At 45.9% G+C, this 25,267-nt stretch overlaps 2 protein-coding genes across 2 annotated transcripts in view; both read right to left on the bottom strand.

Moving 5' to 3' along the window:
• Nucleotides 1-1,251: 1,251 nt before the first annotated feature.
• Nucleotides 1,252-9,615, bottom strand: LOC133968396 (HERV-H LTR-associating protein 1). Its single transcript, XM_062404394.1, has 14 exons — nucleotides 9,558-9,615; nucleotides 8,748-8,801; nucleotides 8,076-8,156; nucleotides 7,396-7,479; nucleotides 6,579-6,662; nucleotides 6,427-6,510; nucleotides 6,292-6,348; nucleotides 5,922-6,014; nucleotides 5,797-5,829; nucleotides 5,614-5,714; nucleotides 5,067-5,295; nucleotides 2,926-3,082; nucleotides 2,673-2,755; nucleotides 1,252-1,295 (listed from the first exon to the last, which is right to left on the bottom strand). Exons 1-14 carry the CDS (start codon nucleotides 9,613-9,615, stop codon nucleotides 1,252-1,254), a joined length of 1,242 nt encoding a protein of 413 aa, XP_062260378.1.
• Nucleotides 9,616-15,923: 6,308 nt separating this feature from the next.
• The window catches only part of kcnq3 (potassium voltage-gated channel, KQT-like subfamily, member 3), a 34,750-nt gene continuing 25,406 nt past the window's right edge, over nucleotides 15,924-25,267 (bottom strand). The window contains exons 3-16 of the mRNA XM_062404627.1: nucleotides 23,238-23,328; nucleotides 22,725-22,851; nucleotides 22,341-22,513; nucleotides 22,007-22,180; nucleotides 21,688-21,798; nucleotides 21,456-21,551; nucleotides 21,026-21,120; nucleotides 20,591-20,617; nucleotides 18,690-18,892; nucleotides 18,452-18,557; nucleotides 17,766-17,897; nucleotides 17,586-17,681; nucleotides 17,419-17,506; nucleotides 15,924-17,109 (exon numbers count right to left, since the gene is read on the bottom strand). Coding sequence (XP_062260611.1) covers nucleotides 16,441-17,109; nucleotides 17,419-17,506; nucleotides 17,586-17,681; nucleotides 17,766-17,897; nucleotides 18,452-18,557; nucleotides 18,690-18,892; nucleotides 20,591-20,617; nucleotides 21,026-21,120; nucleotides 21,456-21,551; nucleotides 21,688-21,798; nucleotides 22,007-22,180; nucleotides 22,341-22,513; nucleotides 22,725-22,851; nucleotides 23,238-23,328 — 2,188 coding nt within the window. The 3' untranslated portion in view covers nucleotides 15,924-16,440. The remainder of the gene's footprint in view (nucleotides 17,110-17,418; nucleotides 17,507-17,585; nucleotides 17,682-17,765; nucleotides 17,898-18,451; nucleotides 18,558-18,689; nucleotides 18,893-20,590; nucleotides 20,618-21,025; nucleotides 21,121-21,455; nucleotides 21,552-21,687; nucleotides 21,799-22,006; nucleotides 22,181-22,340; nucleotides 22,514-22,724; nucleotides 22,852-23,237; nucleotides 23,329-25,267) is intronic.

Genomic DNA, 25,267 nt, shown 5'->3' on the forward strand with positions numbered 1-25,267 from the left:
TACCAGCCGGGGGGGGGGGGGGGGGCACAGGAGCTGAGGGTTTAATAACGGGGGGGATAGTGGGGCTTTGTGTGGGACAGGTGCTTCTGGGGGAGGATGCTCCAGATGTCATGTGACACACAGGAAGTGGATAGAACATAATCATTCTTCCAATGTTCAGGTCGTTTCAGAGAGTTTTGATATTAACGTCAAGAACTGGGACCAGAACTTCAGAGATATATGCAGAATATATATATACACACATTTATTTCAAATATCTCCTCATACTTTGGACACAAGTACAAGTTCTTGTACCACTGCACTTTACTCAAGGACTTTTTTCTACAAGTGATATTACAACTGATAGTGAAATGTGAATATTCTCTGTTTTTGATTCTATTTTTAAACGTTCAAATGTTCTCTGGACCAGGATGGCTGAGGCTCAGGAGGTAGAGCGGCTTGTCCACTAACCAGAAGGTCTGCGGTTTGATTCCCCCCCCCCCCCCCCCCCCCCCCCCCCCCCCCCGTTTCACAAGATGATGAGTTTCCCCTGAAGGCTGAGAACGTAGAGAACTGAACTGAAAAGATCGATATGAACACAAATCATTTAGCTCTTTCTGACTCTGCTGCTGGAATGAGTGAGTTTATCTTATCTTAGGTTTTCAGAAGCCACCCCCCCGACCTGTTCCAGAGCAGTTGGAGATGGAACAGATCAAAACCCAACTGAACATCCATCCTCATCATGTGAAGTCATATCAACAGTGAGGAGGAATCTCTGCAGAGACACAACATGAAGCTGAAATATATCAATTTCAAATAACATAGGAAAAGATGTTTCCTCTCTCTTTTTCATGAACTTTATTTGGTGTCTGTATGATTTCATATTCGTGGGTTCAGAGACGAGCTGGTGATTTATATCCAGTGTACAGTCGTCTGTTCCATATCTCACTTCTCTGATGTCATATGTTTAGAAAGTACAGTCATGTGTCATCTGATCGACAGGGACAAGAAGAACTGAGAGAACATTTCATTGGTCCAGGACCTGTTGGTTCAGTAAATGGTCTTTTCTTCTTGATCCTCAGAAGAAGATCAGACTGATGAACGTCAGCTTGTGATCGAGTTGAAACAGTTTCCTGACTCGTCGGAGGTTTTGGGGAAAAGACACCGTCACATTGTGTCCACACGTCCTCCAGTGGACTCAGCTGCACGTCGGGGGGGTTTCACTCACTTCCTGTGAAGATGAACGGCTCTTTGTGTTCAACTCCTCTCTGGTCACAGTTTACTGCACATCTTTGTCAAGCATCTCTGTTTCAGATCTGGAGGAGGAGGTGGAGGAGGAGGAGGAGGAGGAGGAGGAAGGACAGGTCAGTGACACCGGAGACAGGTTCTTTCATGGCTCATCTTTGAAATTAACAAACTCACAGAAGTATAAAATAATCCTTCTCCAAATGCAAAATATATCAGACTACGACTCATTTCATCCAGTTTTAATTTTTACTTTGATCTAAGTGAAAGTCCTTTGATCTTCACGTGTGAGGCTTCATCTCCTGCATCTTCATTCTGATGCTTCACTCACATCCATTTTATTTCTCTTCCTGAGTGACAGGTGAAGTCAGATGAAAGTCTCCGCTCAGTGAAATCAGGCTCACAAGATGTTTTCTGATCAAATTTGTTTTTTTTGTTTCTTTCAGCCTTTTTTTAAAATAATAATGACTTCATACAGAAATACAATAATAATGTATTTCTATCTTTTTCCTTTTATCTTATTTCGGATGTTTCTCTACGCATCTGTAAAACACTATTCTAATCTAAACTGTGTTATATATGAATATATTATATATATATACAAATAACTTGGCTTTGCCTCGACCGGCCTTGATGTCCATTTAAAATCAAACTCCACTAAAATCCGATTCTAAAAATACACACTGAGGTCTAATTAGCAGCAGGGGGGGGGGGGGGGGGGGGGGGGCCTGATGCTGCAGCGTGGCCGGCGGCGGTGGAACCGGTGTGTCAGACGCTGTGGGGGGGGCTCTCTGTGACCTCCTGAGCCCATTAGCTGTGAGGAGTCGAGGCAGCTCCTCCTCACGGGCTCCTGCAGACACACGGCTCAGTAATGAGCTCTGATACCAGCTTCCAGCAACATGGCCGACACGTCCCCATCAGGACAGGTGAGGGAGGAAGTGTGCGACCCAATTATTACTGACTCACACTCACCGCTGGGCCGACACAACTTCCACTGACAAACACAAGTCGTCACTGTCACTCTTAGAAAACTAACGACTCACGTGTTGAATCGATCAGATTCTACAAAATGACCCTGTTGTCTGTTGTAATCATCATTTATCAAAACTCTTTACATTTTAGTTTCATAGCATTTGATCTAATTTTAGTTTTCTTTAACCCTGATATTAAAGGAATAGTGGAAGTTAGGCTCCATCCATAAAACTACGTCTTAGTTAGAAAACACAGGAAGCGTTTGATAACAACATCTTAGGAATTATTGATCAGCTTAAATTTCTGTAATATCTGTTTTAGTCTTGATAATAATTATAACAAAGTTGTGTAATTGATGTTTTGCAGTGCTCTTGAACTAAAGACGCGTATGAATGTAAACGTCTGCTGGTCTGTGCTGTCCCAGTGGAGCTTCAGGAAGCTTCCCACTCTCATGCACCTTCCTCAGGTTCACTCACTTCTGGAGAAGGAGATTCTCCTGACGCGCCGACACACCTCAGACGTGTGTGTTTCATACCAGAGGTGGCTGTCGTCACAGAACCTGGAGCAACACAACAACAACACATCCAACAATCAGACTTCAGGAAAATGTGTGGGTCAGGAAACGTGCAAAGCAGGTGAAGCAGGTGAAGCTGTAGATGGAGAACTCGTGTTCTTCTCCCTCAGCTCGTCCCATCGTGTGATTGACGTTGTGTTATGAGAAGTGAAGACCTGGTGTTGCGTGTCCATTGGCTGACGGGTCTGCAGAGACACTGGGAGAAGAACTGGCAGAGCTCGAGGACGCAGGGCTGCAGCTTGTGAGCGCCGAGCGTGGTGGTGCTGCTGGAGGTCGCCCCCCCGCCCTGCTCCGGCCTCCTCCAGGGACAGCCTCTCGACGGACAGAGCGACACGTCATAGAGTTAGTCACAGACGAGCTTCATGAGAAGCTCCAGAGCGGCTGAATGAGTGTGTCTGCTCTACGAGACAAAACCAAGGTCATTGAAAGGTTCATCACAGAGATCAAAGAGTTCACCACAGAGATCAAAGACAATCACACACGGGTTCATCTGCACCTAGAAGGAAACAGCAAATACACATTTAACCTCTGAAAGTCTAAAGTGGAGATTTGAATATATATATAAATAATAATGTAGCTGCTGTCCTTAGATTCTCATCCAAGTCACTGGAGCTTTCTAATGAGGTTCAAAAACCTTTTGAGTTTCTATGACTGAAGCTTCCACACGTTTCTTGCATGTTTGGAGGAAGGTTGGGCGGGGGGGGGGGGGTGTTCAGCTGCAACATGACACTTCACCACCAGATGTCACTACATTCTACACACTGCACCTTTAACTCCAAGCTGTTGCTGTTTACAAATCAACACAGAAGCATTTCAGCATCAGAGTCGAAAATGTGTGTGTGTGTGTGTGTGTGTGTGTGTGTGTGTGTGTGTGTCTGTGTGTGTGTGTGTCTGTGTGTGTGTCGGTGTGTGAGCTGTGCAGCCTGGCACACTAAAGCTCTTCTCTGCACACAAATGACTCACTGACAAATCACGGAGCTGCCCCTCCGCTCGTTGCTAGGCAGAGCTCAGTGGGGGGGGGGGGGCGGCTGTGGTTTCTAGTGTGAGGTGATGCTGCCACCCAGTGGTTTAACTGGGAAGTGCGCACGACTTCACAGCTGAGACGTCACGTGTTCAGGGTCATTTGAAATGTGCACCGGTTCAAAGTGTCACATCTGGAAAAATGATTATTGGTCAATAAACTAATTATTTTTAATTTACATTCTGTTAAAATGTCCATATTAAAACATTTAGATTTAAAATTGTCTAAAATCATCCTTCACATGTTTTAAGAATCTTTTCCGATACACATGTTTATCACATTTTAACGTCCTATGATCCATACGTGATGATCCATACATCCCATCAGTCAGAGTCTCCGGCTTCATCTGTGTTTATGAATATTATTTTCTGCTTCTATTAAATATTCATCATCTTCAGAATGATAACCTGTTTATGTTTTGCACTCGAGTCCTGACGTTATCTCTTCACTCGTTTTTCTCTCTCGACATTTAAACATGAAAATTATTAATATTTGTTTTTTTACCTTTAAAACTAAAAAAAAACATCAAAGCCTCACGAAGGGCTGCGTTACCATGGTTACTGTCTCAGCCTCTTGCATGGAGCGCTCTAGCTCTACACAAACACACACACACACACACAGACACACACACACACACACACACACACACACACACACACACATACAGACACACACACAGACACACACACACACACACAGACACACACACAGACACACAGGCACACACAGACACACAGACACACACACACAGACACACAGACACACACACAGACACACACACAGACAGACACACACAGACACACACACACACACACACACACACACACTCAAATAGACCCAGACACACACTCACAGACACACACACACAACAGACACAGACACACACAGACACACACACACACACACACACTCACACACACACACACACACACAAACTCACACACACACACACACACACACACTCAAATAGACCCAGACACACACTCACAGACACACACACACCACAGACACAGACACACACAAACACAAACACAAACACAAACACAAACACAAACACAAACACAAACACACACACACACATACACACTGACTCACTTTCATCAAGCTGCTGCTTTCAGGTTAAGAAGTTGTGTTGATTTTAATAACCTCTGCTTGCGTTTTGACTGTGTGCGAGTTATTATGTAGTTGGGGGGGGGGGGGGCAGCCACTCCTACGACTGGTGGTGTGATATAGAACTCAAATCATGTTATTCCCACTGATCCCAGTCATGCTCACCTGGTCTCTCTGGTTGCCTGCTGGGTGTGGTCCCTCTCGAGCTCAGAGGACGGAGAGGTGTGGGTCTGTGCTGAGGAGCGGGGGGGTTCCAGGGCCGGGTTGTGGTTCTCAGGTGTGGAGAGGAGGTCAGCCGGGTCAGACTCACAACTGGGGAGGATGTAACGTGTTCAGACGACACTGTGGTGAGTTGTGTTGTACTTGCAGCAGTTGTCGTCGTTGACCTTGTTGTCTGGTGTGGAACAGTTGTCGCCTGCTCTGTATTCTTGGTTGGTATCATTGTTGTGTGTGTTGGTATCACTGTTGTGTGTGTGTGTGTTGGTATCAGTGTTGTCGTCTCATGTGCGTCTGCTGTAGTTTGACTCGGTTGCACGACGCTGGTCAGTTGTGGAGCGGCGGCCATCTTAGCTGTGGTCACAGCCGTGTCATGGCTACTCGCCGGTGAAACTGATGAAGAAGAGGAAGACGTCACTGACTCGAACCTGGAGACCTTCACACTGCTCCTGAGGACACGTGTGAGACAACCTGGGGCGCCATGAGGTCACGTGACCGGAGACTCACCGTGGTCAGTGGCGTGGACTCTGCTGGTCAACACCGAGCTCCCCCCCGACGGTGACATGTGACTCCGGTTGGTGGGCAGCTGGTTCCAATCTGCAGGAGACAGATGTTTGGATGAAACGTCTCTTCAGCGTGGGACAGACGAGGACAGAAGGAGACGCAGCGACTGACTCACCCACAGGAAATCTGAAGGACGAGACGTTACCTACTTTCAAATGAAGAAGGAAAATAACGTGAATATGAAGGTTCACCAAAGTTCAAATCATTTCTCATGTTCAGTGTCGACTGGAGGAATCGAACCTCCGAGTCGTCCTTCAACGATCGTCTGGTTGAAGAGCGGCGAGATGGAGCCCACGTCCCAGAGCTCTGGATCCTCTGGTCCTGGACAAGACACTGAGCTTCATCATCATCATCATCATCATCATCATCTTCATCATCATCAGCAGCAGCAGCATCATCTTCATCATCTTCATCTTCATCATCATCATCATCATCTTCATCATCATCATCAGCAGCAGCATCATCTTCATCATCATCATCATCTTCATCATTGTCATCATCGTCATCATCTTCATCTTCATCATCATCTTCATCATGATGATGATGATGATGATGATGATGAAGATGAAGATGAAGATGAAGCTTCCCTCAGCAGAGCGGCTCCACTCACCCGTCTTCCCGGCCATCACACAGATGTAGATGCAGCCCGACTCGTTCCTGTGACTCACTGACACACACACAACAAAACATCATGACAAGAAGCTTTTTTTAAAAAACACACAAACTCACGTTTCTGTGAACTCACCCGACAAAATGGAGGCAGACTTGAAAAGCTCGTGCAGGTAACTGGTGGAGTTTCCAATCACATCCAGAAGCACGGCGGTGAAATCTGAAGATTGAGACGGCTCAATTAAAACCAGTAGAACAATGGAAACCAACAGTTGGGACGTTCCTCACCAGTGAGGTCGTTGGTGTCGTTGGTGACACAATAACAGAATCTCCTCCTGAACACGTCGCTCTGCAAACTCCTGATGCTGGAAACTCAAGAGACAACGAGAGTTTAATCTGACCCTTAGAGTCTGAAACACAAAGTTCTGTCCTGGTGTCAACACACATTCAACTGATTTAAACACACAAGAGACACAAGTGTGTTCACATTTAGAAACATCCAACCAATGTGGATATTTACATACATATATATATATATATATATATATTTATATGTACAATAAGCCAAACCCTTAAATTCTGTTCAAAGTTTCATGTCAAACAAATGTAACCGAGCGTGGATTAATAAAAATCAAACAAAAATATTAATTTAAAGTTTAACATAAATGTAAACCTTTCCCACATTGTTTAATCTGTAAAATAAAAGTTTTCATATCAGCAAACATAAAAGCTGATACTGATTAATATCTAATTTCCTTTAGTTTATCACCCATGTATTTACTGTGCGTATTTAATATGTTTGATTTGAACCATTCTCCTAATAACGTTATTTAAATCTTATCCTTTTAAACCCTGATTTAAAACCTGGCCTCTCTGGTGGTGAAGTGCACGTGACTGAATATTAATCCTGGATTTTAAACACCAACACGTTGATGATCTTTTTAATAAATTGCCAATAATGTTAGTTACACACTCCCACCGCTAGATGGCACTGCTGACAAAGTCATGTTTGATTCAGATTTATCCCAGAACCCAAATACACAACACTTTGGTGCCCACAGTGAAATGTGTGAGTCACTGAGGTTGTGTGTCAGTGGTTATTTACTGTTGTACACCAGCAGGGTGAGCTTGTGTAGAGCCAGTGAGCTGTAGGACGTCACGCTGAGCAGGGAGAAGAGCTGCCGGGAGCCTGAGACACACAACATCATCCTCCCTTATTGATTTGATTTGATTTCACATTTCAACGTCCAGGAGAATGTCACTGAGCAGAAGTGTTCAGTGAAATCTGATCATAACTGAACTTAAACCTCCCTCAGTGGATCTCACACGTCCATCGATGAAACAACCTTTTAATTCACTAGAATACAAACCTGGACTTTGGTTTTGATCCAAACCAAATCACACACATTCTAAATATCATCCCATGAACATGTCAGTTTGTTTCATCAGGATTCATGAATTATTCTATAAAACAAGTTTAAGAAAGTTAAAAAATGTGGACTAAAAGCTCCTGGATTTGTCCCCTGATTCTGATCTGAAGCCCAGTGGAGTGACTTCTTCTCTGATCCACATCCTCCCAGTTTCATCTCATTTATCAAAAAGAAACACGCTGCAGGACGATTCCACAGAAACACCTCATCCCTCCACTAAAGACTGAATCCATCAGACGAGGGGACGGAGATCCCTGGACCTGCAGCTTGTCTCCACGGAGGATTCATCATGTGGAACATGAAAGATTTACAGCTCAGAATTGATCTGCACATGAATGATATTATGACAACGTACCCGATTGGCTTGAATTGATCAAAGTATTGACGAGGGGGGTGAGGTCGATGGCAGCGGGGTCGATGTGCTCTGCTGGGACTTCTGGGAAACACAAGCAGACGGTGAAGTCAATGGGATTTGATCTCCTTTATGGAATTAACAGCTTCAGAAAAAATGTGGCTCAATAACTGCAGGATGTTCTAAAATCTCTGGAAAGTGTCACTGGGCCCTGGAGACACTGGGCCCTGGAGACACTGGGCACTGGAGACACTGGGCCCTGGAGACACTGGGCACTGGAGACACTGGGCCCTGGAGGCACTGAAGACACTGGGCACTGAAGACACTGGGCACTGGAGACACTGGGCCCTGGAGACACTGGGCACTGGAGACACTGGGCCCTGGAGGCACTGAAGACACTGGGCACTGAAGACACTGGGCACTGGAGACACTGGGCACTGGAGACACTGGGCCCTGGAGACACTGGAGACACTGGGCACTGAAGACACTGGGCACTGGAGACACTGGACACTGGGGACACTGGGCCCTGGAGACACTGGGCCCTGGAGACACTGGGCCCTGGACACGAGTCCTCTTCCTCTCCTGACATGAAGCTAAAACTTCTGGGATGTGAACCCATGGAGTCTGTGAGGGGAGCTGAGCTGAAACCCTTAAACTTAGCAGTGATGAATTTACCTGTGGAGTCCAGGACGTCCCGTCTGTGTCTGACTTCCTGTCCGTGTCTGAAAGCTGCAGAGAGTAAAACCATGTCACAGGTGATCATTTATTATTATGACTGTTTTGAAGTGTTTGTCTCCAGGACTGTGCAGAGAGGGGCCGTCCTCCTGCTGAAGGGAAACAACTGTTCTGCAGCTTCATTAGTTCAGAATGTGATCGGAGCTTTACTCCTGATTCCTGTCGTGTTGGGAGGTTTCTTATCGTAGGGAAATATAAAACTCTCATTGCAGGAGGAACAGTAAAACTCCACTTTCAGGACCTTTCATTCATCTCGTCTCCACAGTTCTCACTCCTGGTTTAAGAAGATGAGGGGAGGGTCAGCTTCAGAACCAGGAGCCAAACACCAGCATGTTAACGTGACCAGTGAAGTCTGAGAACCACAACACGAACTGGGAGCTGACCAGCAGCTGATTTTAGAGACCACCTGCTGATATTCAAAAAACAACCTCCTCCACTTTTCAAACAGCTTCTACAACCACAAGACCCAACAGGTGTTTGATGAAGAAGAGCTCAGACCGACCTGGGATGAAGAAGACGAGGAGTGAAACAGTAGAAACCCAGATGATTAACCAGCAGCGTGGAGACGGTGTGGTTCTCTGTGGACCTGCCATGGTCCAGCTGAAGATCTGCTGTCACCAGGAAAACACAGAAGACACAAGATGGACTCTCCTCTTGTCTCTGTGTCTCGTCCTCAGCCGGTGTCGGAGCTGGAGTCAGGGACTGGTCTCGGGTTCGAGCCTCTTGTCAAACGGGCGTGTGGAGTTTTACCAACGTGCTCTGGGTCCTGCACGATGTCGTCATCAGGATGGATCTCCAGCGCTGTCATCGGGGGGGGGGGGGGGGGGCTGCAGAGCACAAAGCTGCACATTCACAACTGGCTCTGGATCTGTAACGTCCCTCATCAGAGACACACTCCACTTCACAGTTTGACCGACCGACACACAGAGACACTGAGTTTCCACAAACACTTTCTACTAAACTGTTCAGAAGCAGAATCTTTATTATATTAAAGAGGAAAACATCCCATAAAAAACACTCCACAAGAAACGAAGAGTGACCTCAGCAAATCTTTTAATATCAGATACAGAAAAAAATCAATTGATATGAACTCAGATAGAAAAGTTAAAGAGTTACAGTGCAAAGTGAGAAATAAGTAATTCTATGATTTATATGAATGAATTGAGTCTCTCTCTAGTTTCACCAGCTCCTGTGAACTTCACAGCATCAAACCCCAAATACACAAATTCATGTTTGTATCAACGTGACAAGCCACACTGGTTTTAATTTATCAAACTGGTTACACTGGTCTTAACCTGTTGGGAAGGTTTTGCGGTGCAGGTGAATGAGAAGCTCCTGGAAAGACATCCGAGCCGTGGGGAGGATCCGTGAACAATGTGGGGGGGGGGGGGGGGGGGGGGGGGGGGGGACATTCAGGCAGAGGAGGAAACTGCTGATGGCCTGGGAACAGCTGCCCACTGGGAGTCGACACCCATTCAGCTGATGATTATTACCAGTAAGAAATTGAGCAGAGTTATGGAATCACTGGTACAGACGAGATGTGGCTGTGTTCTGTCTGTGGGCCGTTGTTCTAACTCCCAGTATGACCTGATGCTCCTGATTGACAAGATATAATAAATGTAAACACAAAGACACACTGAGCGATAACAGACACACAAAATAACAACACATGCACAATCACAACCGCAGCACAGCACAGCTTTATGAAAACCTGTGTCATCACTTTTATGATATTTCTCAAACTTGTCAAACTAAACCAATGACGTAGAGACATCTTCATAGTTAATATATGTTTATTATATTGTAAATATATCGTTAATATATATAACTGACATGAAGCAGAAGCTAACGTCCATTTAGCTCAAAGCCTTTTGAGGATAAAGTTTAAATGGTGTTGTCTCTATTCACCTTCACACAAAGTCCACTCACGCAATTTTCAATTCAATACTTTATTAATAACTGGTGCAATTGAAAAGACAAAAAATTTAAAAATCAAGTAAGAATACATTTGCATATTATATCATTGAAAGACAGATGTGATCTAATACAGAATAGAAATGAGAAATGAGAGAATGATGCACAGCTGTGAAGGCCACTGGTGTAAAGTTAACTTCCCTCAAACCAAACTGAAGAGCAACACAAGAGTTTCAAACTGAGCTGAGGTCAGTTCACAGGAGGCTGAGAGTGATATCCTGTGAGTCAACAGCTTCTCTGCTCCATTCACCAGCAAGGGTCCGAAGCACAAAGGCTGCGTTGACAGTGCAACTACAAATATGTTGATATTTAACGTTACACAGTTTGTTTTTAACACAGTTGGCACTTTTTGGCACTATTTCTAATTGTCATGTAATTGATGCTGTTTCAGGGGTTTTAAAGAATATTATCTATTAACATGTTTGCTTTGAACATCTAACGGAGCAGGAGCTAGCAGGAGCTAGGTAAAGCTAGCAGGAGCTAGGTCGAGCTAGCAGGAGCTAGGTAGAGCTAGCAGGAGCTAGGTAGAGCTAGGTAGAGCTAGGTAGAGCTAGCAGGAGCTAGCAGGAGCTATAGCTTTCCAACACGTAGGGATGCTGAGGTGCTGTAGCATTTTAGATTTGATTTAATTTCTGAATATTCAGTGTATTTTCCGTTCATCTGTTGGACGTGAACTGAAAAGATTTCCGTTGTGGTAATAACGTTTGTTATTCAATTTGTCTTAAAAACGATCTGAACCCAAACCTCATTAAAATCAACAATAACTGTTTGTATTTGTTCTCCTCTAGTCCTCTCTCCTGACACTTGAGCTCTGTTTGCTGTAAGATTTGACTTAATGTCTGATAAATCTCTTTATTCGTCATCTTACCAAGATTCAAATAAGAATTAAAATATTGCTGCAAGATTTTCATGCAGAAAATCTAAATTCACTGTGCAGCAGCTGCTTCTTCTGTTCCTCTGCTTGTGTTTTTGTGAAGTTGAGCTGGATGTTCAAACGATACTCGTTTTAGGTCTAATTGTAAATGCTAACCCTGCACAGGGAGGATCCAGAGTGTGTTTAGATAACCCACCAGGAAATCACCACCAGTCGCGTGTTTCAACCGCCACAGCCAGAAAAAGCATTTCATAGTAAATAATGACATCGAAAAAGAAATGCACTGCAGAAGGCAAAGGCACAAATAATTCATAGCAATCAAAATGTCTGTGACATGACAGGTTGTGTAGAATGTGTGTATCAGTGCATTGCTCGTGTGTAGGTTCAGTGAATGTGACCACAGAAAACACTGTTGCCCTCTTGAATACACAGATGCCATAAAGTGCTCCTTTCAATGATGCATGGACCGACAACAACACACACACTCAAACACACACACACAGATGAAGAAAGTAAAACACACACATGTTACTCTCCACATATGTTAAGGTCACGTGTAAGACGGCAACACTGGGTTGAAATGTGTGTTTCCAGATTATGGCTTTGAAAGACAGGGGCAGGATTTAGATTTAAGTCACCTACAAAGTTTTTAGATCCATAAAAAAACAGTTGTGATACCGTGCGTAGAAGTGTAACACGTGTGTTTGGCTGTTTGTGAGTTGTGTTCCTGCAGGCGTCCGACAAACTGCTGCAGAGCTTCTCCTCAGTTGGTTCTACATTCAGAAGAGAAAAGCCTCCAGGACGGCAGCAGGATGGAACGTGTGCAGACTGTGAAGCTTATTACGTTCCAGAGGTTGAAGGTACGAGCCCAGAAACTGAGCTGACCCACAAAGTGTCACCGGAACTCAACACAAGTCATAGATTTGGGATAAATAACGTTACACTAAAGGATTCGAACAGGATTAGCACCAGAACCTGGACGAGACATGTGACAACCGGGCAAATCAAGAGTGAAGGTTTGAAACGACCACCGGGACGACACTGCCAATTCTAAAAGTTAAATAACATAAATAATTTGTCTCCATTTACGTTGAATTCCATCGCACCTCTTGAAACAGCTTAATGCTGATTGTCCAATTAACTGTTAAAGGGTCATTTCCAATAAACAAGACTTTCATGGGTCAGCCATGTTGGTTGACTTTTGTCTGTCATATATGATTTTACGAATCATTGATTTCTTATTCTATTTGTAAGGAGCCTGATGTGAGGACGTCGATGGTGAAAATATGTTAAACACAACGTTGAGTAACAAGTGGTCACAAAGAGCGAAACAACACAGCATCATGTCTGAGAAAAACACACACACACACACAAAGTGGACAGGAAACGTAACTGAAAACGAGTTCTCACTGTAAAAAGTCATGCTGGGGGGGGGGTTCACGTGTAACAACACAATCATCGTAATAATCTTTTTAAAAACATAACACAATTGTATTTGTTCCATAAAATAACAAGAGGCAGATTATTGCACTTTTCATCAGGACTAAATTTAGACAATGAAACATGTAGATTAAATTTGGAAAGAGGCAAAAATTATTAGTTTTATTTGTTTTAAGAAACTAAGAGTTGACAGTTTATAGCTGATTTGAAAAAGCTCTGTTAAGTGGAGACAGAGTTTTGTATCTGAAACTTTATTAAACTGTTTTTTATTCCTGAGGAGGTTTGATTCAGGTTTGTCTGAGAAATAAATCACAATCTGAAAAAGGTTTTCGCTCCAGGATTCAGATGAACTGTGTTTGTTAGCATCACTTTTCTTTCCAGTGTATCTTTGTGTCTTTGGAAGACAATTTTTTTCTCTTCAACAGTTTACAAAACATTAAATGTCAGATTTAACAGTAGCGAGCCATGTGACCATACAGATACCAGTGTGGTTTCATGAGACCAGTGATATTCTCCAGTTGATAAACGCCCGTGAAGAAAGGAAGGAAGCCACATTTCAAAAGGAAGCGATGAACCCTCACGAGAGTTTCTGGAAATGTAACTGAAAGTTTTGTACGAGGCAACAAAACCACTGGTGTTAAAGAATGAAACCAAACGAGAGTGAGCGACTCCAGAGTGAACAGGAAGGAAAACAGATATAAAAAAGAAAAGAGAAGTGACACCTTCACGTTCCTGTGCAGCTGGAATCGTGCCCGAACTCGGTGGACGAGCGGAAAGCGCCACGAAGCTACGAATCAGTGTTTTACCAAAGCAAGACGGAGCTGTGAGTTTCAAACAGAGGACGAAAGAGGACAGGAGGACACAGATCGACCGCCATTGATCCGCTGTGTGTCCTCGGGGGGGGGGCGATGAAAGATGACGTGGTGATGATGCGTCCTGCTTCAGAGGCTCAATGAATGAGCGTCCAGAGGGATGTATCATCCTGATCTCTGATTCTCTGTGTGGTGACCCCTGGTGGTTGAATTGAACGGTTTCAGTCGATACGGTAAGTAATGATAGTAACTGGAATACAAGTAGTTAAGTAGATAATAATGATATAAGTAAGTAAATAAGTGTTTGGTTCACCTTGACAATTTTACTAATTAATGCCTCCACACCGGGTTTCATCAGGATGATGTAGCGCTTGTTTTAACCTGCTCGGAGCACCAGACGGGTGGAGTTAAGAACAGATGATGTGAGCGTGATGTAAACAAACAAACTTTAGGAGTCGACAGATTTCCAATGAGCTCAGGACGTAAAGATTTCAACAGAAAAGTTTTAATCTTTGTGCGTCTGATTCCAGCGTCCTGACGTTGACGAGTTCTCTCAGAAGAAATGATTTCTCAAAACGTTTTCATGATGCTTGAGACCAAAGAGTTCGTGAAGGACATTAAAGGTCATCAGGCCAAAGAGGAAAATCAATCAACTCACTAGTGTTCGTGTTTCAAAGCTTCCGAATGCTGCTGACTTTTACTTTGTAGAAGTTGAAATCGTATTCAATGGGGATGTTTGGTATCATGTGACCTTTGTCTCTCACAAGGTTTTTCCCTTCTGGCAGTTGTATCTTCAAAAATCATAAAAGTGGAGTTAACCGGGTGGTGCTAACTTGTGGGTTAGCCTTCAAACTAAAGTCGCAGCGCTCGAACGTTTCACTTGCTGCGGATCACGAACACACCGATGTGGTGGAAGTTCTTTTTGAAGGACACGAGCCCAGTGGGAGCTGAAGCCCGGTGTGGAGGCTCCTCTGTAAAGGTCAGCTGACCCTGAAGGTGCTTGAACATGCTATAACTGTGTAATAATTCAAGTTTGAAGATATAGTTGGTTTTCAGAGGTTACATTCAGTATCAGTGTCATCCTAAATCTAAAGTAGTAAATGCAGTTTAGGTTTATACGTGATCTCCTGTGAAGCTTCTGGAAGAGAACTGGTGATCCTCGGCAGCCAATCACCTGCGAGTATCTTTACATGTCACTTTACAACACACGGCTGATTTCAGTGTCACGTTCATGACTGGAAGTTTAGAGCAGCAGTGAGAACATTATGTTCCATCTTTTTACTTTTTAAGGATGTGCTGCTCTTTTTGTAATCTTGACATTATTAATATGAAGTCATAATAATGGGAATGGCAGTTAATTATCTAAATGATTTTACAGCCAATCAGAGCACAGGACAGGGTGAGCAGACACATACTAGTCGGGGGCTTCTATTGGTGAAAGATGGTGTGTGTGTCTGGAACAAACTCACAACGACTGCAAATCAACAAGATCAACAGCACAATAAGTTGTGTCCTTAGTGAAGTGAAGCCAGTTCCACTTCCACTCACTCTTTATGAAGCATAATTCCTCATCGATCTCATAAATCTGATTCCAGTCAAGTCGGGATGAACTGAACTCAGCCGTCAAGACGCTCAGAGATCTTTGTAAACTAAAGACCTACAGGTGGTTTACATCCCTGAATTCATTTGCCAACAAAGAGAGATTTGACCAGAGATTACATTTTGTGTTATTCAAGTTGAAAGTTTGGATTCATGAAGAGGTGAAAAACAAGTGAAGAGCACGGTGGTGAGAAAACACAGAGACAGAAGAGACGAGGAGGTGCAACACGTCTGCCAGCAACTAACCAGTGTTACCCAAGTCTCACACACACACACACACACACACACACAAACACACACACACAGACACACACACACCAAACAACGTACAAAACAAGAGGCAGGAGACTTTTGGTTCTAGTATCACGCTCCAGCCATAACCCCCCCCCCCCCCCCCCCCCCAATGGTGCATTCCATGCAAACCATGCAAAACACAATGAAAATGTTGTCATATAAAAAATAAGTGTTACAAAATGGCATAGCAAGTATATGTACCCATTCCATCTCCTTTCCGTTTCCTGATGACCTGAACTTTGAACTACACTAGAAGTTGCATGCGTTTCATGCAGTGCGGTTGGCTTTGCAGCGATAAAGCTTTGGGTGTATATAGTTTGTATATTAATGTTCTTTTTAATTTAGCTAAATCTTTGTGAAGAGTGCGCTGTACAGGGTTGAACTTTACAAACGGTCAGGTTTCCCTTTGTCTCTGGGCAGTCTGGAGGCCATGGCTCTGTCGGTGCTGGGGTCGGTGGATGAGATCGTCTGTGGCCTCTGAGGGTCGATGACCTTGACCTCGACCTTGCAGCAGCAGAGGATCAACCCACCTGCAAGTCGATCCAGAGATTTGACCCAAACTGATTTGGGTTTAGAGGCATGGGTTTGATTCAAGGTCTTAACTCAGAGTCTTGGATTTCTGTGAAGTCTGTCAAATCCCTCAGGGTGGCGTGTTCCACACAGCGTCCCCAAACCCCTCCCCCGTGGAGGAGAGGGGCAGGGGCCCCCCGCTGGGAGTGAAGGGGTCCGTTTCAGAGTCAGTTTCCCCCTCCGCCAGGTAGCTGGGCCTGGGTCTCGTCCTTCCCCCCGTGGACAGATCCTCTCCGTCCTCCCCCTCTCGCTCCCCAGAGATGCTGAACCCGCTGGGCGAGCGCTCCAGCTCCTCGTGGTTCACCGACAGCATCGAGAGAGGGGAGTCCGCCCCCCGCCCCCCTGTGGTCCTGCCCAGCCCCACGGACAAGTCCTGCAAGGAGCTGATGGGCAACACCGTGGGCCGCTCAGCGTAGGTGGGGATGGCAGCTGGGGGGTTGCGCTGGTAGAGGTGGGACGTCGGGGGTTGATGATCTGGAGGTACACAGGCTCCTCCTGCTGACCCCCTCCCCTCTCCGCCTCCTCTTCCACCCCGGCCACAGTACGGATTCCCCTTGTACGACATGTGTGGAAACGCCTGCTCGTAGTTGAAGAACACCCGTCTGATCGGACCGGTCCCTGTGGGGTCACAGGTCTCCAGGGTCATGTGGGCGGCGCCGGCAGAGTCCACCTGCAGGAGCTCAGTGTGCTGGATGTGCATGTCCACCAGGAAGTCCAACTTCTTCTCCATGTCCTCCACCTGAGACAGAGAGGAAACACTGTAGTACCAGAACTGACCTGTTGGTTGAAAAGTCAAACGAATCCCACGCCGTCCACCATTTTGGACTCAAGTTGGAAATGGATCAGCAGCATCACATTAAAGCTGAACTTCCAAACACCTGGGACGTTCTTCCCAAAATTCTGCCCCATCGGCATCGAGGTCTCAAAAATGTATTATTTTATATACATTTTATATTTATACATGTCTACCTTTCTGGTTTCTCACCTCTAAAGCTGGAAAACAACATCACGTTTTTCACTAAGTCAATAGATGCTCTTCATTTCTCACCTGTCGTTCCACTCGGACAAATCGACCCATCATGCTCTGGTCGTCGGCGTCCGGCATGGAGGCAGCTTTGGTGATGAAGGACTCGTTCCTGGAACAGAGGAACACCGAGTAGATGAGCACTGCACAGACTTTTGATTGAGGCAAACAAACAGAACAGCGGCATGTACCTGGGCGACTGATTGGGCGGATAGGCAAAGGGCGTTTTCTGAGTTTTCTTGTGTTTCGGGGTGAGGGGGGGTCCAGGGGCCAGAATCATGTCGATCCTTAAAGGAAGAGAAACAGGATGAGCCTGAGGAAGAGGAGACATTGACCTCACAACATCAGAGGTCTGAGATGTAGCTGCCGACCTGGTCTGGAGGTATTTGATTCTGCAGAGCATGTCCAGGTGCCCGGCAGAATACTGCTCGATCACGTCTTTGACATCATAAGGCCTCAGAGTTTCCTTAAACCGCTTCTTGTTCAGGAGGAACTGCATGATCCTGTGAGACAGAGTTCAAATTCACCACTTAGGATATTAACATGACAGAAGGCACTGTACTGTAATACAGTACAGTGCCGTCTTGTTTTCTTTTCTAACGTATTACACAACAGCTTCTTGTTGCACAACTTAAACAACAAATCAAGATTTGAGCAATGCATTCTGGGACAAACAAATAGATGTCAAAGTTTATTCGGAAGCTGTTTGTGGTGAGAGCCGTCCAGACGTCGGTCTCTGTGGCCACGTCCATCAGGTCCTCCTGGAAGATCCCAAGATGTCCGCTGGCCAAATGGGTTTATGAAATCCCTCGAGCACTCCTCGGTCTACCATGGTCTTCCTTGGACATTTGGACAAACTGCACTCGCTCCGTCCAAGCTAGTGTTAAACTTTCCACCTCTGCGAGTCCGTAAATGTTCACATGACATAAACATTATCTTCAGAGGGTAAATACAAGGTGCAGATTTGTTCTTTCCGTGAGGCCACTACATCACCAGGGTGCCAACTGCACATGCAATCCTCTAAGATAAATCTTGATGAGCATTTGGAGATCCTGACCTTAGAGCCCTGATGACCAGCTTCAGCGTGGGGATCATCTCCTCCAGGAGGATGTCCGGAGGGAAGCCCCGCTCCTCTAAGGCTGGATCTGCCAGACCTCCGGAGTCTGGGCGGGTCAAAACCAAGAAATCACAGAGGAGGACGAGTTCATTACCGAACCTTAGACAGTTAATCACCATCAGATTCCAGCTGAGTGCCTGGACAAAGACTAAACCTTTTGATTTCATGTCCTCCGTACCTTCAGAGCCCTGACGCAGTGTGTAGGCCTTCATTCGAAATGCGGTGCGGAAGCGTTCCCGGTTACTGAAGCCGGCGGGTTTGGGCTCCTTGGACGGGCTCTCCTCGATGGAGTCGCTGTGTACTGTGAGCCTCCTGCCCGGCCCCCCCGATGATGGTCTGGCATTGGGAAGGCGAACGCGCTCCAGTAAACTCAGCTTCTGGCTGAAACAGGCGAGAAGAGAGAAGACATGAAGTCATGTGACTCGACTGAATGTTCAAATAGAAAGACTGAGATGCAAGTTCTTATAAAACAAAGTGAGTTGAAGACAGAATCTCAGATCAGGATCCATTAAGCTCCTGTTCTGGAGCTTTTGATCATGTGACCATCAGGTTATTTGATCCTGTCCTGGATCCCAGATTTAGAGAAAAACTCACAAATCCTATGAATTGAGAAACAAATATAATATCTAATGTAATATAACCTGAGGGTACATGAACATGTTTCTGGATTACACCTGCACCTTTGCTGGGGTTTGTTTCTTTCTGTGAGTAAAAGATAAATTTTTAAACCAGGAGACAAAAAGCTGGAATCCTCCTCATGTCTGACTTTCTTCTCACAGAGGAGATAAAGTCTTCTTCTTCTTCTGCCTCAACCTGACAAAGCCCCTCTCCCGGCAGAAGGAGGCCTCAAAGAGCTGCGAGGAGATTGGTCTCCTTTATCATCCAATGGCTGACGATGTTTGGCAGCACAAAGGCGAGAGCTCCCTGGGTAAAATAAGACTCCTGTGTGCCTTGGAAGAGGCAGGGAGGCGGAGTAACCGGAGCCGACGGATGCCTGAACAAGGCCTCTGAAACGTGGAGCGTTCTCAGCGACTCTGCTCCCACAGCAGACACACAATATGAGTCTCTATGTTGCTCGGGGGGGAATGGTGACGGCAGATTACGGCGCTGAGAGGCTGCAGAATAGGAAGCTTCACAGGAGGAGAGAAGCTCCTCCACAGATAAAGAGCAGAATATTAGACCTGATTGTCCTGTGGGTCTCTGTAAAGCAGGGACACACAACAGGGAAGTGCTTCTTATCTCCCTCAGCTCTGGTTTCCAAAGACACACACACTTCGGTGTACTACACCTGCACGGACCTGCAGCGACAATATAAAGAATGAATCTGTTTATCTTGTGTTAACAAGTGGATCTGGACACGACCTAAAAACACCTGCTGTTAAAATAGACAATAAATCAAGTGTTCCTATTTTCCTGGGTTCTTTTACACTGTAAACGAAAAAACTAAACAAACTGAACTCACTGTGGTTACACTGTCCTCACTACAAAGGTCACAAAGACAACAAAACAACACACATACACACACACACACACACAAAACAGAGTCAAATGGGATATCATTTTCTCTCTGTGTTGTGTTCAATGACCTCCCAGAACCTGTGGATAACTGATAGAAAGGTCTAATATCACACACACACACACACACACACACACACACACACACACACACACACACACACACACACTGTGCAGTAGTGATCGTTTGATGGAGAGACTCGTTAGTTTCCATCAAACCCAATGGCCTCGTCTCTTCCTCTAATTACTTCGTCCAAACTGTCTTTTATAATTGAAACGTCACTAATGGACTCACTAATAGGTTTCTAAAAAAAAGTCTCTCCGCCCAAATGACATCAAAGCAGCTGATGCGGAAGCCGACGCTATAAAAGAGCGAGAGTTTATATCACGATTCTCATATTTACCAACGTTAGCCACAGATTTATTGCACCAGTGAATTCATATCAGAGGATATTGCAGGAAACGGTGATTAGACTTTCCGGCGTGTGGGACAAATTAAAGATCTGTCCCGGGGCCTGCAGCCTGAGCTCTGTGTGATGAAGTGGAGATCAGACAGGGACCTACCTCGCCATGGCCTCCAGGTGGTCCTTCCTGTGGACGGGGACAAAGAGCAGAGGACAGACAACGTGTCAAACTGTGAGACAAACACGTCACCGCTGAGACGCTCTGAAAGCTGCGTCACACAATCATAACTTTATTAAAATGAAACTTTTGACACTCGAGTCTCAGTCTACACACATTTTATTTTCAGGAACATGTGAGGATAGGTAGATGGATGGAAGGATGGAACAAGGGATCAAAGATAGATAGATGGATAGATTGGTGTCTGGGGTTGAGGGGGTAGAGCAGTTATCCTCCAATCAGAAGGTTGGCAGCTCAAATCCCATTCTGAAGTGTCCTTTGGCAAGATGCTGAACTCCCAAAAATGGCCTCTCATAGACACTGATGCACTTATTGTTATTGTAATGTGATCTAATGTAATGTAAAAGACAGATTCACCTGAAACAGGGAAGAGAAATGATTGTTTCGTAGAACCTCCAGGTGGCGATGAGGTCGTCTCTGACCGGATTGGTGGAATAATATCTCCAGGCAGACTGCACGACAGAAACACAACAAAATACATATCACCGTTAAAATGACGTATACTAGGAATCAGGCACATTTCAGCTGGAGGACACGCCCACCTGCACTCATTGGACGGTACTAGCTGTCAATCACCCCCCCCCCCCTCCACAACACATCCGGTGCTTTAAGGTCTGTTTGACTCTAAATGATCGTAACTTACTAAATGAACAACAGCTGTATTGAAGCACACTTGAAACTAGACGTCATAAAGAGAGTCGCCCCCTGCTGGTTATAGAGAGAATGCAGGCTTCAGTCCCTTTCATGTTAGCTTCACGTGAGTGGGGGGGCTCGGGTCGCGTCTCACCTGGATGAGGCCGGCGGCCGGATGCCTGCGCTTCTCAAAGTGCTTCTGTCTGTGCTGCTCCTGGACCTTCAGAGCCAGACCTGATCCCAGAATCCCCTGCAGCGAGACAAGAAGATCGGAACTGAACGTTTCCAGCCTCACGAACAAAGTCACATTCATGGACAGTGAAACGAGTTCATGTGGACACCGGGAGGACAGCGGAGAGGAGACAGTGACGGGAGAGTGAACCCACTGCAGGCAGAGCGAAGAAGGACACGCCGATCAGGGCGAAGGTCCCGGCCAGCAGCCTCCCAGCCCACGTCTTCGGGGTTTTGTCTCCGTATCCGATGGTGGTGAGAGTGATCTGCAGAGGGGACAAACACAACACGTCAAGACTCCCACAATCGACTTCTCGATGTTTCAGTCCTCTGCTTTCACAGCAGCCTGGTCGTGGCTCAGTGGGAATTGGCTGTGGGACCAGTTTGGCTCTAGCACATTCAGAGTTACATGAAATAAATCTACAGACATTGCTCTTCAGAGACGATGGACAGAAGGAGATGGTGGACACGCACCAGCCCCCACCACAGAGCGTCCGCGTAGGTGTCGAAGTCTTGCTGCCTGGGCTGAGCGGTGGGGTTGTCCTGATTGGACACGTCCATGGAGACATCGTCCTTCTCCACCAGGTAGACCAGGAAAGACGCCAGGATCAGAGACAGGAAGCCGATGTACCAGGCTGTGATCAGTTCCTGCAGAAACACACACACACACACACAAACACACAGACACACACACTTGAATGCGTCCACCTTCGCCTGTCACTTGAAGCCTTTTGGCCTTTTGGCCTTTTGGCTCTCAGCTGTTTCTCTCTGGTCCGTCTGGAGCTCATCAAGCTGAGCCCGGTCCTACCTTACTGTGGGCGTAGATGGCAGAGCCCAGCAGTTTCCAGGTGCCCCCCCTCCGGTCCATGCGCAGCATCCTGAGGATCTGCAGGAAGCGCAGGCTGCGCAGGGACGTGGCCAACACGTTGCCCTGGTTCCTCACGGCCACCACCGGCACCGAGGCAATCAGCACGAAGATGTCTGGGACAGGACGACAGGAAGTCACGTGTCACGGATTCTCTACCAATCAGATCCTTAATGAGACTGACCTGTGCCCCACATCGTCCTTCTGGTTATTCTAACATGAATCAGATTATGGTGACGCTCTGGTTCTTGGATCTCATCACGTTAAGCACCTGGACTGTTTTGGATCGTTTCTATAAAGTCTCTAGATGAGATTCCTCCTCCTCACCTAAGATGCACAGAGGCTTGCGGGCGAACTTCAGCCGTCCCCTCCATCCTTTGTAGCGGCAGCAGCATCCTGCCGCCCAGACCCTCAGTGCAAACTCCGCTCCGAAGAGTAAGATGGCGAAGGTTTCCTGTGTGGGAGACCAATCAGGAGGAAGGACGTTACAAAGACTTTTAACTGGGACTCAATGGTATTGTTCCACCCTGCTGGTTTGTATTAAACAGTTTGATCTGAAACACTTTCAGCTGCAATGTTATAAAGAAAATAAAGAGTTTTTTATTTGAAGGTGAGTCGTGTTTTTCAGTCATTTGATGTTTTTAACAACAACAAATCTGAAACTCTGTAAATCTCAGCTTTAAAGCTCCTATGATAGATCTCCACAGCCACTAGATGTCGCTCTAGCTCCAGCCCCAGAAAACAGTGACATGTTTGAAACACAGATCACAGCAGGACCCGAGAGTCTGGGGTTCAAGGACAATATGAAATAAGACAGAATATGAATCTGAGGCCTCTCACCAGAATAACCAGCCAGTGTGCAGACGCCTTCTCATGTTCCTTGAAAGTTGTCAGAATGGCCAGAATCAAACATCCCAGGACGATTAAGAACCTGCAGAGAGAGAAGTTACAAACATGAACGTGAAGCAGAGTTAGAGCCGGAGAGTCTGAATCAGATCATATTTAGAACTCAGTAACATCTGAGCATCGCCTGAATCAGATGTTTGAAACTCAGGCTCCAGCACAGGGCAGCGGTTTATCCCCCCACTAGAGGGAGCTACACCTCTACTGCTACCTTTACATAAGATGCTTTTATCACCACAGCTTCTGGTTTAATGATTTGAAATCTGAGCTGCATAATACACCACACAAACTGAAAATAGTTATATACATGTAAATATATATCTATATATATGTGTGTGATTATATGTTGTTTGTGTAATTTGTTAATTAAATCAGAGAACTAGGAGGTGTGCCTCAACTCAACCGGTCGTCAGAGCTGGAAGTAACTGGATATACACACACACACACACACACACACACACACACTAACACTTACACAGATGGGTAATTAAATGTTGTACGCTACACTACAGCCTGACTGTGCTCCAGTTAGTCTGGAGCTAACGACCCTGCTGTGAAAAATATGATGCAGAGCCTCAGAGAATGAGTTCAACCAGCTGCAGCATCGCACAACAACAGCAACAACAACAGCAACAACCAGCATCGACCAGCAACAACCGCTGTGTCTCCAGTTGTCTCCACCAGTGGAAAAGCCTTTCCAGTTGTTAGAGTCTCATCCTGACTCAGTCCGGTGCTGAGAGGTTTGATAAGACACTGAATTCTGTTACATTCAGAAATCAGTAATGCCTTAATGCTTTATGGAAAATAACTATAATCCTGGTTTTATGATCCTAAGATCTAATAAAACACTGGATCTATATAGATGTGAAGCTCCACCCTCTTCTTCTGCTTCCTAAATCATTCACGGTCTGTTGTGTTGACATGTCACAAACATAACAGCATGAATATTTCACAGCCAATCAGAAGGGTTTGACATACTTCACCTAAAGGAAGTGACAGTAGAGACCAAGCAGCCCCCCCCCCCCCCCCCCCGGTGGTCACATGTGTTTCACCCTCAAACGTCATCAAATGGTGTTCTATACCAGACTTCCTGTCTCCTAAATCCAATCTGAGTGTTTCTCCTCGAAGTGACCCAGAGGTCAGAGATCATCCATGATAACTCGATGTGATCCAGCAGATACTGATCCACACAGTCAGCTTCCTGTCCGGCTTCAAACAGTTTGTCCAATCAGGAGCGAGGTCGATGTCCGTCACACATCAACAGGAGCCAGCGGGGGGGTAAAGCATCAGACTCATTAACGAGTGGCCTTCACACGGCGGGGATTCAAAACCTCGGCCTCCAAACTTCTTCTTCTACCTTCGACCTTCCACAGAGTTGAATTCCTAATGCAAATGATCACTATGAACATCTAGAGAGAGAAATCAGAGAGGAGTGCCCTTATTGGTCCTTATGAGTGAGCTGGTGTGTTTGGGCCCTGGATGGATGTTTGTCTCTGTTAAAGGTCAGGTCACAGTAATGATGAGAGCCGGCCTGCACAGCCTCTCTCTACATGAATCCTCCCTCGGCCCAGCTGAGGCTCAGTCCTGCTGGGCCCCCCCGATGCCGATACCGCCCCTGAGGAATCCTGACAACCAATTTGCAGGCGAGATTCAATAAAGAGAATAAAGAGAGTGCAGACGAGGCAATTTGCTCAGCGATATGCAAACATTAGTGAGAAGAGGACAGCAGCAGCAGCAGGCCATTAATGAGTGCAGTCACAAGGACGAGATGAGAGACGCTGGTCTCCATTCAGACGAGGACGTGAGAGGACGTGAGAGGACGTGAGGAGCTTCACCGGCGGCTGCAGAGAGACTCGTCTGAACGATTCACCAAAGTGTTACCGGGGTTTGATGATGAATCCAAAGACGTCTGTCTTCCTGCTGCTGACCTGTGACCTCCAGGCACCGGCCTTCACCTGATCCAGGTG

The sequence above is a fragment of the Platichthys flesus genome, chromosome 14 (genome assembly GCF_949316205.1).
Source record: "Platichthys flesus chromosome 14, fPlaFle2.1, whole genome shotgun sequence".
Classification (NCBI taxonomy): domain Eukaryota; kingdom Metazoa; phylum Chordata; class Actinopteri; order Pleuronectiformes; family Pleuronectidae; genus Platichthys; species Platichthys flesus.